The sequence below is a fragment of the Choristoneura fumiferana genome, chromosome 21 (genome assembly GCF_025370935.1).
Source record: "Choristoneura fumiferana chromosome 21, NRCan_CFum_1, whole genome shotgun sequence".
NCBI classification, from domain to species: Eukaryota; Metazoa; Arthropoda; class Insecta; order Lepidoptera; family Tortricidae; genus Choristoneura; species Choristoneura fumiferana.
In genome coordinates this window covers 14,118,261-14,135,502 of record NC_133492.1, presented here as the reverse complement: position 1 = coordinate 14,135,502, position 17,242 = coordinate 14,118,261, and the positions used below count along the sequence as shown (strand labels likewise).

The 17,242-nt window shown below is 38.5% G+C and overlaps 2 protein-coding genes and 1 pseudogene across 4 annotated transcripts in view; all 3 read right to left on the bottom strand.

The window, feature by feature from the left end:
• The window catches only part of LOC141439521 (uncharacterized), a 21,488-nt pseudogene extending 11,000 nt beyond the window's left edge, over nt 1-10,488 (bottom strand). The window contains exons 1-7 of the transcript XR_012452600.1: nt 10,229-10,488; nt 10,010-10,122; nt 9,482-9,627; nt 8,135-8,307; nt 7,751-7,818; nt 6,587-6,749; nt 5,672-5,862 (exon numbers count right to left, since the gene is read on the bottom strand). The product of XR_012452600.1 is annotated as an uncharacterized protein (transcript). The remainder of the gene's footprint in view (nt 1-5,671; nt 5,863-6,586; nt 6,750-7,750; nt 7,819-8,134; nt 8,308-9,481; nt 9,628-10,009; nt 10,123-10,228) is intronic.
• Nucleotides 10,489-11,877: 1,389 nt separating this feature from the next.
• RpS15 (ribosomal protein S15) lies at nt 11,878-13,852 on the bottom strand. Its single transcript, XM_074103893.1, has 4 exons — nt 13,762-13,852; nt 13,522-13,607; nt 13,056-13,278; nt 11,878-12,071 (listed from the first exon to the last, which is right to left on the bottom strand). The coding sequence occupies exons 1-4, from the start codon at nt 13,768-13,770 to the stop codon at nt 11,946-11,948; spliced, it is 444 nt and encodes a 147-aa protein (XP_073959994.1). The 5' UTR covers nt 13,771-13,852; the 3' UTR covers nt 11,878-11,945.
• Nucleotides 13,853-14,425: 573 nt separating this feature from the next.
• On the bottom strand, nt 14,426-16,241 carry Dtwd2 (DTW domain containing 2). Of its 2 annotated transcripts, XM_074103891.1 has the most exons (3): nt 15,912-16,240; nt 15,734-15,817; nt 14,426-15,467 (listed from the first exon to the last, which is right to left on the bottom strand). In XM_074103891.1, exons 2-3 carry the CDS (start codon nt 15,814-15,816, stop codon nt 14,798-14,800), a joined length of 753 nt encoding a protein of 250 aa, XP_073959992.1. In that variant the 5' UTR covers nt 15,817; nt 15,912-16,240; the 3' UTR covers nt 14,426-14,797. The 2 variants fall into 2 exon arrangements, with proteins under 2 accessions (XP_073959992.1, XP_073959993.1); XM_074103892.1 differs by having other exon boundaries at nt 15,734-16,241.
• Nucleotides 16,242-17,242: the final 1,001 nt, after the last annotated feature.

Below are 17,242 nucleotides of genomic sequence, written 5' to 3'. Positions count from 1 at the left end.
ATCAGTACGCGTGAAATAAGACTTCGACAGTGCAAGATATTCGAAAAATTTTGAGGTTAAAACAACGTGGAAAAAGTGTTACCGGGACTCCATAAAAGTGCATAAATACGACAACATGAGCTCAAATATGTTCAGTTTAGAAAAAATTAACCGGACGAGAAAACTTCTCAACATGGAAATTCAGTATGAAAACATATCTGGAGCATGAAGACTTATGGAAATGTGTGGAGCCAGCTACCGGCGAAAAAAGTAGACGCCAAGGAAGACGTAAAGGCGAAGGCGAAGAGGGTTCTTCTTCTAGACCCACAGATTACGTGCACGTACAAGAATGCAAACCGCCAAAGAAGTATGGGAAACCTACAAAGAGCTTTTGATGATAATGGCTTGACAAGAAGGGTGGCCTGCTCAAAGACCTGATTAACAAACTCTCGAGTCGAGCAACAGTGTCGAAGACTATGTGAGCAAAATAATGACTACTGCTCACAAACTCCGGAACATTGACTTTGATGTCAATGATGAGTGGCTGGCACTTTGATGTTGGCGGGCTTCCAGATATATACAAGCCTATGATTATGGGGCTAGAGAGTTCTGGTACTAAAATCAGTGCAGACTTGGTGAAGACAAAGCTAATTCAAGAAGTGAATACATCAAATCAAAACGCTGTATTTTATACAAACTCTAAGCACGCCAAGCATTGTCAAAAGCAAAGGGGCCAAGGTGCTTCAACTGCAATAAATATGGACACTTGGCAAAGTTTTGTAGAAGCCGGAAGAAACCCATGCATAAGGAACACACCAAGGGAGAAAGCTCTAGTTTTGTGGCAGCTTTTTCAGCCACCATTGGAGAAGACAGAGACAAGTGGTATATTGATTCAGGCGCTTCCATGCACATGTCGTCAAGAAGCGATTGGATGTACAATATCACCGAGCCACCTGTGAAAAATTACTGTAGCTAACAGAGAGCCATTAGCTGTAAAGGGAGTTGGATATGCCGACATTCACCTGGAGCAAGATGACAAAATACAGATCAAGAATATTTTGTATGTGCCTGGATTAGCAGCCAATCTCCTTTCAGTCAGCACCATTGTCAAGAGTGGGTACAAAGTTACTTTTAATGACAAGGCATGTGAAATTCGTGATGCAGATGGAAAACTTGTATGTTCGGCCACACTTCACAACAAACTGTACATCTTAGACACTAAGAACAATTATGAGACTGCTCACTTGTCAAATGCGGGAAAAAGTGATGATACTCATCTTTGGCATCTCCGAATGGGCCATTTGAACATGGCAGATGTGAAGAAGCTACCTAGTTGTGCTGAGGGTGTGACTCTGACTCAGGACAAAAGTGATGTCACCAGCAGCTGTATCCATTGTTATGAAGGTAAACAAGCAAGACTGCCATTTAAAAATGTTGGCAGTAGAGCCACCAGACCCTTAGAACTAATACATTCAGACCTGTGCGGACCCATGGAGACCACTTCATATGGAGGTATGAAATATTTCATAACTTTTATCGATGACTTCACTCGCATGGTCCATGTATACTTCATGAAAGATAAACTGAATGTAACTGAGATTTTCAATGATTTTAAAATGAAAGTGGAGAATAAGCATGACCTTAAAGTTAAAATATTGCGAACTGACAATGGCACAGAATACTGCAACAGCACATTTGAGAAATTCTTGTCTAAGCATGGAATCCTTCATCAGACATCAGCCCACACACCCTCAACATAACGGATTAGCCGAAAGAAAAAATAGGGTGCTGGTCGAAAGGGCCAGATGCATGCTGTTTGGTGCTAATTTGGACAAGCGCATGTGGGCTGAAGCTTTAGCTACTGCAGCATACATTATTAACAGATCTCCCCATAAAGCTTTAGATGGCAAAACACCATATGAGATGTGGACAGGAAAAAGCCTAATCTGTCGCACATGAAGATATTTGGCTCACTTGCTATGGTTCATTGTGCCAAGGAAAAACGCCAAAAATGGGACAAAAAAATCTGTTAAAATGTTACTAGTTGGCTATTGTGAGAACACTAAGGGCTACCGCCTAATGGATTTGAAAACACATAAAGTAACTAAAAGCAGAGATGTTGCTTTTGTTGAGGAAAATGGGAACATACTAACAGCATGCCGTGATAATATTTCAGCTAATTTGCCACTTGAGAAGAACACTGTAATAGACAGCTCTACTTCACCAGACAAAAAGATGAAGCCGGAAGCCATCAGTTCCAGTCAGCAAAAACCAACAAGTCGCTCAGTAGAATCTGTCATCCTGACACCTTCAGGTACAAAGCCAAGTAATGACTGTGATAAAAGGTATGATGAAGATGATTCAAGTGAGTATGCCACTGATACTGATGAGCTAGATGTTACCTATTCTCCTCCATGTAAACTTCAGCAGACTACTAGAAGTAATATTAACTTGAGACCCCGTGATAAGCTGCATAAACAAAATGATAGAAGCAGTTATTTATGCCTATTTACCGACTTAACAGATCCACAAACAGTAGAGGAGGCCTTGTCTTCCCCGCAGGCTGCAGAATGGAAGGAAGCCATGGATGAGGAATTTAGCTCCCTTATAAAGAATGATACCTGGACCCTGACAGACCTCCCTGCTGGTAAAAAGGCACTACCAAGTAAGTGGGTATTCAAAACAAAAACAGATCAGAGTGGAAACATTGTCCGGTACAAGGCCCGCCTTGTCATCAAAGGATATGCCCAGATTAAAGTAGAGACTATGAAGAGATATTCTCACCAGTTGTACGGTATCCCACTATCCGCTACCTGTTTGCTCTAGCTGCTAGATATGGTCTCAGATTGATCAGATGGATGCTGTATCAGCATTTCTTCAAGGAGAGATTGATAAAGACATTTACATGCAACAGCCCGAAGAATATAGACAGGGCACACAGGTATGCCTCTTAAAGAAATCAATTTATGGGCTGAAACAGGCTAGCCGCCTGTGGAACTTAAAACTAAACAATGTTTTACATGAACTGGGAATGCGACACACAAACAGATCCCTGTGTTTACTACAATGATGAGAAAAATGCGTTCATTGCTGTTTGGGTCGATGACCTGATTATGTTCACCTCTCAACAGACTGTAAAAGATTGGCTGAAAAACAACCTGAAACAACACTTTGAAATGAAAGATCTAGGAGAAGCGAGCCAGTGCATTGGTTTGAACATAACTAGAAAAGGGGACCAGGTGATGTTAGATCAAGAAAAATACATATCAGATATACTGGCCAGATTCAAATGGCAGACTGCAAGGCTGTGAAAACACCAATTGAAGTTGGTCTTAAATTTAATGAAGACACAGAGGAACAAATGTCAGACTGTCCTTACCAACAAGCCATCGGAGCCCTACTATATGTAGCTCAAAGTACCCGGCCAGATATTTCTTTTGCTGTTAACATGCTCAGCAGATACAACAAAAGATCCGAAACAAGTCCATTGGACTGCAGTGAAAAGAATTTTCAGATACCTACAAGGCACTAAGGACATGAAATTAATTTATGCCAAAGACGGTAATGAGAATATCACAGGATACTGTGACGCCGATTGGGCGAGCGACGTGCGAGACCGCAAGTCTTGCACGGGTTACACTTTTTTGTTACAGGGAGGTGCTATTTCCTGGCGCTCGCACAAGCAGCAGACCGTGGCGTTGTCTACGGCCGAGGCTGAGTACATGGCCATGTCCTCCGCGTCGCAGGAAGCGCTTTGGCTTCAACAGCTAGACGAAGAGCTTTGTACACAGCAGAGCAACCCTATGATCATTTTTAGTGATAACCAAAGTGCTATAACTGACCACTAATGATTGTTACCTACCTAGATCAAAGCACATAGACATTCGTTATCATTTTTTAAAGGTTCATGTTATTAACTTAAGGATAAAATTTTGTTATGTTAGTGGAGATAAAATGGTTGCAGATATACTAACTAAGGGAACTACTGCTGATAAACATTTGTACTGTGTAGAAAAAATGGGATTGCGTTCCAAGGGTGGGTGTTAGAATCGGAACGCAACTTAGTTACATTTTATACCGCGCTGTCAGTGGCGCCTCTATCTTCCCTTCTCTGTATTCGCGCGCACGCAAAAATGCCTGTAAAGCTTTTAATAAAACAAGTGCAGTTTTATCAGTGTTTATTTATTTCACGCAATCCAACGCCACTTTCCTTCATTATGACATTATAAAATTAATTTTGGCCTATCTTAATAAATCTATTCCCACAATTTAATTATATACGTATTGTATTAAGTAGTTTGACACGGTTTTGTTTTTTCAAATGTTTTGTATTGGGATATTTACCTCGTAATTTATTTATTTTGAAGATTTTAATTTTATAATTTTTGCATTAAGTACATACATTTAAACTTGCAAATTATTTTGTATGCCTGTGGGCGAAACATAGTGATACCAAAATTACGCTATAACACTTGTGTATATGTAACACCTATGTTTACAAATAAGATACTTTGACTTTGACTTTGACTTTGAAGATATGGCAAATTCCGGAGTTGTCAAATACCGTATTGGTTTAGTTATAACTAGAATGTGACTTATAAGGGTCCATGAACTAACCTATCAGTAGGCTAAGAACAGAAAAATACACACAAAATGGGATAGGCAGATCACACTAACTAAATGTTACCCCGTCGGAGCCACTTTTAGCAAAAAGATTTAAAAAAAAAAAAAAGATGTAAAATACAGGTTGATTCAAGAGAGCTGGAACGAATGATTTGAATGAGTGAATGAAAGTATCTGTGTGCTACCTATTTTAATACAAAAATGTCTAAGTGACATTACTTTCATCAAAATGATATTGTACCGGATAACTCACGTCTTAAATCGAGTTTAGCTCCATATATCAACATGTGTGAACTCGATTTAAGACGTGAGTTATCCGGTACAATATCATTTATTGAATATCGAGTCTCACGTTAGTTTCATGTTCAAGACATTACTTTCGTTCAATCCATTCGTGCCAGCTCTTGTAAACCGACTGTACAGTCAAGTACAAAGATTATGAAAATAGGCCAAAGTTATGAAAATATGTATACACGACCTTAATGTTAAGTAAATAAAGTCGTGTATACATTTGTAACTTTGACTGTATCGATATATTTGCACTTGACTGTATGTGTTACGAAATTATAAGGATAATGTCCATGAACTAACCTATATGCAGGCTAAGAGCGTTTTCAGATTATCCGATCCGATATCGGAATCGACGCCGATACGATATCGGGGCAAGTAAAGTATATGAAATATTATCCGATATCGGATCGGATAATCTGAAAGACAGGTACAGATTTCACACATTTTACTTGGATAGGATAATCTGAAAACGCTCTAAGGGTCTCTTCAGTTCGCTTTAAGGGACGCGAAATCAGCAATAACCGATAGAAATAAGCTTTATGTCCAAGCAACAAGAGCGAAAAAGACGTTGCTGCGTCAGCCGTGCCTATCTGAGCCGAAGAATGCCTTCTTAGCTCTTATTACGTCGACATCATATAGGTTTTTTTCGATCGGCTTTTGCCGATTCCGCGAAAAGGAAGTTGTCAAATAGCATATGTTGTGAACGTTGTGCTTGTGTTGTGTCAGTGTCAGTGTCAGTGTCAGTGTCAGTGTCAGTGTCAGTGTCAGGTGAGTTAACCTTGAGCTCCTCGAGGTTGGGACAGAACTTGCCGACGGTGTGCGCGGTGCGGTCGTTGAGCGCGGACCAGTGGTGGTCGATGTGCAGCCGCGCCAGCGCCGGGCCCAGCCGCTGCAGCACGCGCCGCAGCACCGCCGTCGTCAGCGTCACCGCGCCGTGCTGCCACCACGACGTCTTGAACTTGCGGATGCCTGCACAAACAAGTGCACACACATCATCATCATCGGCTCCGCCTCTATACGTCCCACTGCCACTTTACGGCACAGGTCTCCTCTCAGAATGGGAGGGCTTGGGCCATAGTTCCCTCGCCGGCACAGTGCGGATTGGGAACTTCACACGCACCATTGAATTGCTTCACCGGTGTGTGCAGGGATCCTCACGATGTTTTCTTTCACCGTAAAGCTCATAGTAAATTTAAAACTCTCCAAAGCCTCTGCTTGCGAGGCAAGTCAAACCACTAGGCCCATCGACATCTATGTACCTTACGGCACTAGACTGGCTGTTTGGAACAAAACGCGCGGCGCATCAATCATCAATATTACTTTCACACAACCACTGTCACGAACGTCAACAGAATATAGTGAACTGTTCACAAAACCGCGCTGTGAACTGTTTTTGTGCGCCATTTTGATGTAAGAAACATGCAGTCTAGTACATAGATGTCAATGACTAGGCTACTCTACGGCTTGATTACTAATACGATAGAAGTGGAAAAACTTTAAAAATCGCAAATGTTTTAAGGAGATAGTCTTTTTGTGACACAACTTCTATACAAAACTTAGTTAGTTTCTTAGTTATATTTCAATTAAACCGGTTAAGTCATTTTTGAGATATTGAACTTTGAAATGACAATGTCGAAGGTGTTTAACTTTTCTATGTTGGTTAGGTTATTGTTTTGTATTTTGTTTGTCTTACTGTCGAGATGTTCTTGGATCATTCTCTGCCAGCCTCGACTGACGCGCTCTGACCTGATGAGGTCTATAATCGGCACATAACTCAGCACATGCGCCATACAATCCCTGTTCAGTATGTCGAGAATTGTATAGGTCTTCTCCTTGCCATCATCTTCTTCGGATATCTAAAACAAATGAATAGCTTTGAAAATATTGAATCGAATTGAACTGGTTTTTTTTTTATTTTAGTTGGTTCGAGTCCCGGGCGAGGCAAGTTTTAGTATATATATATATATATATATATATATATATAGACTGAAACCCGGCTTCGCTCGGGTAAAATGTACTAATAACAATACGTTTAAAAATTTTTTTTGCCAAGTTAAAGACTGTTGTACTTATCAAAAAATCTGACGTATATTCCCAGCCCAGCTAACCTACGTATCGGTATTTCACTATTATAGTAGATATTTCTCCTAAATCTTATTTGCCCAAATAACTATGATGTCTCTGTCTCATAATCAAAGAAATTAGACCTACGATCTGTACCTACGATCGATCTGATGAAAATCGACAAATCGTACCGTGTGTGGTGCCCTTAAGAGGTCACAATGGAGAACGAAATGCAAACCTGTGACACCTGTGACACGTGATGACGTGACTTTAACGCCACTTTGATGTGATGACTTTGACATGTTTACTTCGCAACGTCATTATATACTTAGTCATTTATTCAAGTTTATATTGAAAATACTCGATAATCCGAATTTTCCGCCTACAAGTTGTCGACTCGGATTGACTAATTTTTTACGCTCTTCAATTTGATGTGCATTTCGTTTGAGTCTACCGTACCCCTTGACGAAATTATTAATATAGATATATTCTAAAAGATATATATATATATATATATATATATATATATATATATATATATTATATATATATCTTCTTTCTGTAATGTGGCGATCTGTGAACTCAACACAATAAGCCACTTCTTTGTCTAGACAAAGAAAATATTTGAATGCAGTTTTGTTTCTTTTTAAAAATAAAGGAATGTCCTTTAAGTAAAATGAGCCAACTCCAGGGCTCGACTTATTTTTCCACACTGTATATTGTTTCTTATTTTGCTATCGCTAAGCATTCAACAGAAATATACTTTGCAGTAAAAGCAGTCACAAATACTTACTGGTGCATTACTCTCAGCTACCGAGCTAGTGGCTTCACCACTACCGTTGGATGATTCCTGGGTAGTGTCTGTAAAAATGTAGAAATTGTAGGTATAATTACAAAACACATTAACACAAGGTGATTGTTTTTTTTAAGGGCACCATGTCACATTGGTTGTTGCGACTGGCAATCTGACTTTAAAATAGGATAGAATTGTTTATATACCAGAAAATCGTTATAGTTCCCGCAGACGCGCGATGAACGAATACTAGGCAGATGAATACGGGCTAAAGCTATTATTACTATTGCAACAAAGTAAAAGAAAAACTAAAAATTGCAAGTAAGTAGGTCACCAAATATTCTCCAGACCGAGGGTCAGCTCTAAAATAAAAGTTAGATCTACTTGTTGGTAGTTCAGGGGCAGGCGACAGAGTGGCGCTGTTCCGGCGCGGCGCGCGCGGCTTCCAGTGCACGTGGCCGTCAGCGTCCTCGGCCGGCTGGTGCCAGCTGTCAGCCGGGAACGTCTTCAGCTTGAACCCCCGCAGTGCCTTCTCGCTTTCAGGAGCCAGCAGGGCCCTGCATTCCACATTCAAAAATTATTGTACAACAATTCACACCAATATGCATAAAGGTCTCCACACATTACTGAAACGTGCCAGGTAATAAAGTGTTACAACAACAACAATAACGTGCCAGCATACTTTTTGGTACAAAATTATATTTTTGTCTGACACGTTGCTATTATGATCTGGTCATGGCATGATATGGTGTAATGTGTAGAAACCTTTAGTGTGCATTGTATCCCACAGGGTAGGCAGCGCTAATTTGTGCCGCAAGCCCCCCCCCCCCACAGCACGGTTTTTGCTTCCAACTCTGACTTGGATAATTGAAAGCATATAATTTAGTTTGCGGAGGTCCACATCAATGAACTAAAAAGAAATTCAAAAGAAAGCAAAGAAATTATTTTAGTTCATTAAAGCTCTTTTGTGTACATTAGATTCAGGTAAAAAAACCGGCCAAGAGCATGTCGGACACGCCCAAAATAGGGTTCCGTAGCCATTGCAAAAAAATTAAGTAAAAATTTTCTAAGGATTTCGTATTTTATACGGAATCTTCCAAGTTTACCTAAACTAATAATAATTCTCAAACTACTAATAATTTCTCTTAAACTACTAATAATTCTCAAGCAAACTTACCCGTTATAGTTTTCCTTGAAAATTTGATAGACTTTCTACCAACCTGAATTTTTCAAAATTTTTCCACCTACCTGTTTAGATTTTAGAGGGGGGGGGACACTCGATTTGAATGAAAATTTGCACTTTAAAGTTGAATATTTCGCAAACAAATCAATGAATCGAAAAATCGTCTGCAAACCCCTAATGGTTTTAAAAGACCTATCTAACAATACCCCACACTATAGGGTTGGATGAGAAAAAAAAACACCCCACTTTACGTCTATGGGAGGTACCTTAAAAAAAAATATTTTTTATTTTTTATTGTACCATTTTGTCAGCATAGTTTATGTATATACCTGTGCAAAATTACAGCTTTCTAGCATTGATAGTCCCTGAGCAAAGCCGCGGACGGACAGACAGACAGACAGACAGACATGGCTCCGGAACCCTAAAAATATGGTAAAATAATTGTGAGCACCTGTGTGTTAAGCCAATATGGCTTCGGCTTACAAGCAGTATGGCCCACAATGCCCACTACAAAGACATTCTGAATAAATGAAAGACTCTAAACTTACTTATGAGCATCAGCTGGGTCACTAAATGTGACAAAAGCATAGGTGGGTGTGGTGTTCTTAGTGAGACCTCGGTCCCCCATCCTCAGCCAGCAACTCTTAATAAATCCATACTGAGCAAACACTCCAAACAGCTCTGTGCGTGTTGTCTACAAAATATTCCTGCGTTAATGTCATGTTTAGCTATAGCTAGGTATATCATAATAAATTACTACATGCATGCACTGCACAACCACAAACTTTTTTTTTAGCAGTGTCACAGGAGATATTTAGTTATTATAGTTTATAGCATTGAAAAGGTTGTTATATCATGTCCTAAAATTAAAGCATATTAAAAAAAAACAAAATAAATAACACAACAAAGTGTGATTTTGAAGATTATTGTGACAACTTGATAAAAATACAGCATTTCAAAACTTCAAAACAATGGTATCAACGGCAGTAATGTTATTGTTTATTATCTTGACAACTCTAGATAGGCAAAAGGTAAACAGTGTGGCATAAGTGCATAATAATGATATTTGTGATTACCTTTGGAGGCAGGTTTGCGACATACAACTTCCTGATGGGTATGCCGTCTTCGGTATGAGTGGGTACACTTCGTAATCCATAAGGTGTGATGTCTAGATTCGAATTTATAGCATCTGAAAGCGATCAGCTGCTTTGTTACATGGCAAGGTCAAAAGTAGGGAAGACAGCTAGTGCTACAAAACTTATTTAAGATAAATAACTGAATAATTTGCAACGTACAAATCTCACGGCGGGCGACGTGAAGTAGCTCCGGCCCGAATACCCGAGCTTCTTCCAGCGCCTCCTGGAACTCCCACATGGCGAACGCTACAAGACAAATAGCTGAAACTTGCAAGTATTTTTACAACTAATAATTGAACATTATAATCTCGCAATGCAAACCAACACAAAAATTTGAAGCAAATACTCTAAATAAAATTGATATTCGCAAAATGTAGTCAGTCAACATACAACGGATTCTGCAGTTTTTTTTAATGTTGCCAGTTGCTGCCTTACGTGGTCATGTGCAAAAATAAAAATATAATGAAAAATAGTGATGAAACATAATAAAATAATTATTATCTAGTGCAACAGGTGCGAAAGCCTATCCTCACTCCTTAGTAGTGTGTTTTAAAATATAGCACTTCTCTGACGTGTTCACCGAAATAAATGCGTGAGTGAAAGAGATATGCTGCAACGTTTCTAGCATGAGCGACAGAGATGCTATCTTGTAAGGCTAAGTAAAGTGCAGGGTTTACACATTGTCACTGCAGGGCTACTACGAAACTCTAAACTCGAAGTTCGTATCGTATCGTACCGTCCCTCTCGCTGTCGTATTAAATAGTATAAGTGTCAGAGGGATCGCACGACACAAACTTCGAGTTTCGTTGTAGTACTGTTGTAACGACGATCGTTGATTTTGGCGTCTTGAAATTGTAATTTTTTTCATGTTTTTTACTGCCATCATTAATATTATAGTAGTTTGTACAACAAGAGCATAAAACGAGCCATTTTACCTGTGACCCAATGAGGATGGATAGACACGCCGAGGGGAAAATGGTGCTCGAGTTTTACACTGCCTTTCACCTTCGATTGTGAACAAATTAAATAGCATTTATAACAGTGAAAACAATTATTTACTTACTATAAGTACCAGCTGTCTATTTTTCATTGCTTTATAAAACTGCAAAGTTTACGCACATGACGAGTGTAAAAGCTTTTTTGCCAACATAGCCAGGACCACGAGCTTTTAATTCATCATCCCAGCCTATATACGTCCCACTGCAGGGCACAGGCCTCCCCTCAGAATGAGCGAGCGTTTATACCTAAGGTTTATACACTATTATGCATAGACTTCATAAAGATGATAGTTAACTCTTTCTATGTGGGTATGAGTCCAATGCCACGAAGTGTAAAACTCGAACTTCGTATGTTGCCGTCCCGCTGACGCTTATATCATTTAATACGCGAGTGAAAGGGATGTTGCGATACGAACTTCGATTTGTGAGTTTCGTAGTAGCCCTGCAGGTTTCGTCATAGTATTTTTCATTTGGTTAACAAAAGAAAAAAAAACTAGCAATATGGTATGTGATAAACTAATTTATAATGTTTACCTCATATACATACCAGAAAATCGTTATAGTTCCCGCAGACGCGCGATGAACGATATTTGTGATCTTACTCTATGCTCATATATTTATTTGCTTGCTTTAAGCCTTGCAAGTATATTTTGGATCCGCTTCCAGTGGTCGAATTTTACTTGGATGGATGCACTGATGTCTTAAACTGTATACAAGCTAATAAGCCCTACAATGTAACACCCTTTAACTTTCCATCCTGGATCATTTAATAACTTCTCTAGCAAACAATTCACAAATAAAACCAGCTGATTGGTACAAAAGATACTTTATTGTAATCAATTGTACATTTTTTCCACTTAACCTAGAGGTAAACCACTCTACTTGAGTGGGATGAATCTGGAGCTGTGGGTGGCACCAATACCGGGCCTACCATGCTTAACAGGCTTGTATGTAACGGAGAACTCGCCCAGGTAGTGGCCAATCATCTCAGGCTTGATTTCAACCTAGAATGAAAAAAAGTATGGTTTGTAAGTTTTTTAGTTACAAAGTGGTTATAAATTAATCATTGAGAACAAGTACAAATATCAAACAATTGAATGCTGTGTCAAACAAATCTGCACTTTTAGGGGCTGTTTCACCATCCATTGATTAGTGTTAAGTGGCGGTTAGGTGTGATGCCGTCTCTATTTGTTTTGTTCAAATCTACGGAGATGGCATCACATTTAACCGTCGGTTAACACTAATCAATGAATGGTGAAACAGCCCCGTAGTCTCATTTGTTTCAGTAATATGAATTTACAGGTCCTTAGTGACATTGTCCCTGTTACTTCCAGAAGTGAGGGTAACTTATGTTCTGTAAATTCACTACAGAAACTCACAAGATCTGTTACAATCAACTACTTAATTTTAACAGAAATACCAATAATATTTGCTACAATATGCTGTAATTTATTTTAATTTTTTTTTTTTTGGTTGATTTACTGTTTTTGTGACAATTTAAAGATGGATTTCTGAAGCATTTCACTGATTGTTTGCAGTGTTACGAAAATAGACATTGGTCTATTTTACAGGATATTGATCCTGTCAACTAAAAATGCCAAATAGGTACAGTCACAGAATTGCAATTAGTTTTAGTTTATGGACATTTCATCCTTAGATTTTCATAAGACATGGGAATGATGATTGAAACAGTTCAGAGCCCCAACCATAATAAATGTTTTCAACAGAGATTTTTCAATCATTAAGCCTTATCAATATCTCAATCTAGAATGAACCCTTATGAAAGTTTTATCAATTACAATTAATAATGTACAATCTACAAAATATAATAGCAAGACTTGCTTGGGGCAAAGAACTTGAGCAAGGTTTTCTGTTCATAGGCAGTTGTCATCACAAAGCGGAAAGAATGCTGGTTGTAAATGTGATATTCCTTATTGAAAGATCAATGAGTGAATTAAAAAAAAAATGGTAACAATTATAAAGCTCACCTGGTTGAAAGTCTTTCCGTTGTAAATGCCGACAATGGAGCCAACCATTTCGGGTACAATGATCATGTTACGCAGATGGGTCTTGACAATCTCTGGCTTCTCATTGGGCGGCGCCTCCTTCTTGGCGCGGCGCAGTTTCTTCACCAGAGCCATCGGCTTGCGCTTCAGGCCGCGGGCGAACCGCCGGCGGGCGCGCGCGTGCATCAGCTCCATGAGTTGCTCACTGACCAAAACAATGTTTTGAGGTTAGAATGGTATTATATTGGAGCTGTACCTACTAATAACAGAGAAAAAAGTTATCTTTAAATAGAGATCAAAACTTTGTACTGTTAAAAAGCCAGGGGATTTAAGGTATATATGATAACAATTGCAAAATTACATGTAGCCTTTCACTAGTCTGAGTTTAGTAAGTATAGGTTGGTTATACAGTGGGTAATTATTTTGGTCACCAACATGATAAACTTACTTGGGCATATCAAGAAGCTGATCCAAGTCGACACCTCGGAAGGTGAACTTCCTGAAGGTACGCTTCTTCTTAAGAGTTTCGTCGACCTGCAAAACGTAAACATTCTTGATCACTGTAGTGAAATAACCACTGAAACTAATAATTCAACAATAACCCATGCTACACTGCACTGAGTAACGCATTATGAACCACGATTATTTGAATAAAAAGGGATTTTATTTCCATTATTTATATGCTAACCTCAGCCATGTTTCCGATCTGACAGCACAGAAAACCGAAAAGAGAGAAAAGAACGGTATTTGACAGTGACAGTTATGATGTCTGATCTGACAGCTAACAGACTAGATTCGGTGTTACCAAAAAGGAAGGAGAGGGTGTTACAAACTTGCAATAGTAAAAAAATGCTGTAAACATATTCAAGCTTCTGTTTAAAACGACTTGGCTAAATAAATAATAAAATTTCAAGCCTTATAAAATGCAAACCTTATAAAATGATTACGAGTTTGCGGTGCGGCGCTTGCTTTTAAGACTTATGCAGCCGACATGAAGTCTTTGATAAAGGCCCTTACTTTCCGGTTGGTCGACACTTCTGGGGACCTAAGAGCTGGCGCGTATTTATTCCAGCGGATCGCACTTGCGGTCCAAAAGGGTAATTTAATGCGGGCAGCATCATGGGAATGGGAACCCTGCCAGGCAGATCTCTTAGATGGGTGTCCTTTTTATAATTTTTATTTTTAAAATAACATGTTTATATTTTTATATTTGGCAAAGGTTTCTTAGGTTAGTACACTTTGTCTTCCTTTTAACTATTAATTTCATGTGTTTTATGTTATTTTATGTACAGTTGTTAAATAATAAAAACTCATTAAGTATATAAAAAAAACTGGGACAATAAGACAAAAATAATGCTTGACAAGTTTATAAAAAAGAAGACCTAAGAAACAAAGAAGTTGCAAGTACTATGGTAAATACTATATCGTTAATTTATGCGATGTCACTATGACATTTACTGTGAAATGGTTCCAAAGTGGCTCATGAATTATAGTCCTTGACTGTACCATCAGGCAAATAATAATTATGTGGTCTATCGCCATAAAGTTGATTAATAATTAGGTACTTGTCAAATGAAGAATGTTGATGTGTCAGTCAAATTCAAATTTTGACAAAAGGAATGTATGACTTCATTTGATTAAAATTAAAAAAAAAAATGTGATTGATAAACTCAATATGTAGGTACATAATTATATTGATGTTGAACACTTACAATTAATATTCATTAATCTATTAGAGACGCTGTGTCACTTGTAGATCTTAAAAGCTTTGATAACCGTTTACCTATCAATTTAGGATATGTTCTAGTTTTCAAAAGAAACTCCTTTGACTGATGAGTAACAGCCCCATTATCTAACTGATATTGACACAGCTTGTGCAGTGGTTTGATTAATTCTTTGTACTTTTGATCCTTTTCCAACTGAGATAAGGCTTCTGCTGCAGTTTCCAATGTGCTTAAACAACCCTCAGTTGGTTGGGTTCTTATAATATAGCTACTTACAGAGCTAGTTATAAGTTTCACTTGTCTAATATTATGTAGAGTAGGACTGGATGCATATATAGCTTTAGCTTGTGGCCAAGTACCATCCAATAGGACAAGATTGTATGAGTCATTGTGATTAACTAAATCATTAATGTCAATGGCAGTTTTACTTGGGTAGAGTAATATTGTGTTAGGCTGGTTAAGAATTTTTTCTAAATTCTCGTGCCTAGGTTGAGGGAACTTCTTTCCTTTAAAGATAAGGCACTTGTTTTCTGCTAGGCCTAGCTGCAGCATGGGGGCTGTTCGAAGACACCGCTTCTCCTCAGCGGGATGCTGGAGCAGTATTATGTTACTTCTAGGATGGAGTCTCTCGGAAGGCAGGGCTATGCACCAACACACTATTTGTGGTCTCCTGGAGTAGAGATAACATATTATTTTATACATCAGTAAAAGAATAAGCGTTGTTATTGAATTGAGTGAAAATTACACCTCTGAACATCTGGTAGCAATTTTGAAAGTTTTTTGTAGTTAAGTTGTTATTTATTTAATTACTTCCCAGTACAAAATTAGTCAATAATATTGGTGCGCAACTAAAATTAAAATGCTCTTTAACTTGACTTGAACGGAATTACGTAAAAAAAGAACCAAAAAGGTAGGCGCATCAACATCATAACATACTTGCAATTTCCACATATTTCACGCATCACAGGCGGGTCCGCAGGTATGTTGCAAAGATCATCCCATACTTCTTCTTCGTCCATTCTTGAAAAATATTATCGCAATAATTATTTAAAAATCAGTAAAATATATCGCCGTGGAAAGTAAACAACAGAATAGCTTTAGGATTTTAATGTACCTAAGTTACTTGAACACAATTTCATATTAAGACGATAACATACAGCTTCAATGAGTCGTCACTTGACTCATTTCTATAAACATTTTAATTTAATTGATTATAAATAAAATGAAAACACGACACGCAACACGCTTCGATCGTTGATCGCACTCGTAATGTCATTGTCAAAATGAAAAGTCAATATATTGTCAAAGTCAAAATGAGATTAGATTTGATAATTTTGCCAGTGTCTAGTGGGTTTTGCCGTTGTACGGGTGTTGTACGGTAAAAAAATCTAGAAAACGAAATATGAGAGGTAATGGTGGATGAACGATGACAGCGCGAAAAAATCTAAATATCAAGTCAAAACCTTGTGGCGAGGCAGGGCTTCAAATACCGTTAAAAAGTTGGTAACGTTATCGCTGTCAAACAGTTTTTACGTTATAAAAATGGTAACGTTATCAGCTATTCTTTAAATTAACGTTTATTCAAAAGTATCGTAAAATCATAATGTTAAGTAAATTTAATTTATCCTTAGATTATATATTACTTAAATACACAATCAGACGGAAAAAATGGGTATGGGAGTTTAGACCGGAGGTCGGCTTGGAGTGCGGTGCAGTCTGTGCGTCATGTGGGCGCTTGCAGGTGCCAGTTGCTTGATTGCGTTGCTCGGAACCTTGTAGGCGAGCGTTGAGTTGATCGAGTTGCGTTGAGCTGCGCGTGAGCTGCGATGAGCTGTGTTGAGCTGCGTGGCGTGAGCTGCGGTGAGCTGCGATGAGCTGCGTTGAGTTGAGGTTGTCACATTGCACTGTAGACACCAGACATATGTAGTTACATGCTAGTGGTGCACGGTGTGGTTAGTCTGGCATGCTGTGAGACTGCGTCTTCGTCTTGGATGTCTTCGAAGGCTAACGTTACGTTATATTTTAATACCGGTACTGGGTATTTTTATGCTTTCACCGTTATATAACGTTACTTCTAGTGTGAATTTGGTAACGTTAATAAGCCCTAGGCGAGTGCGGCGAGTCTTGCGGCGACACTGAAACTATTTGAGATAATCATTTAGACGTTGCTAAAAACTGAATATCATTAATCTGTTTGATACAAAACAATAAAATTGTTTTGACGTTATGAATAAATCATATTTCCACTACGATTGTAAAAAAATACATCAAAAATACAAACGTTATCAAATTCTAGTGTAAGGGACTGGGAGTCGTACGTAGATATTTATTATAACTTTATTACGTCTATGACGTCTATGTGTAGATTCTACATACTGCAGATGGTCGCAGTGATTATATACTCTGGGTGTATGTATGTATGCACACATCCAAACATTACCATCA

Coding starts and splice junctions, on each gene's coding strand:
- Dtwd2 (XM_074103892.1), bottom strand. CDS start 15,816: ATGGACGAAGAAGAAGTATGGGATGATCTTTGCAACATACCTGCGGAC. Junction 15,468..15,733: donor GAAATATGTGGAAATTGCAA/GTATGTTATGAT, acceptor TCTCTACTCCAG/GAGACCACAAATAGTGTGTT.
- RpS15 (XM_074103893.1), bottom strand. Junction 13,279..13,521: donor CAGCTTCTTGATATGCCCAA/GTAAGTTTATCA, acceptor TGTTTTGGTCAG/TGAGCAACTCATGGAGCTGA. Junction 12,072..13,055: donor ACGGAAAGACTTTCAACCAG/GTGAGCTTTATA, acceptor TTTTCATTCTAG/GTTGAAATCAAGCCTGAGAT.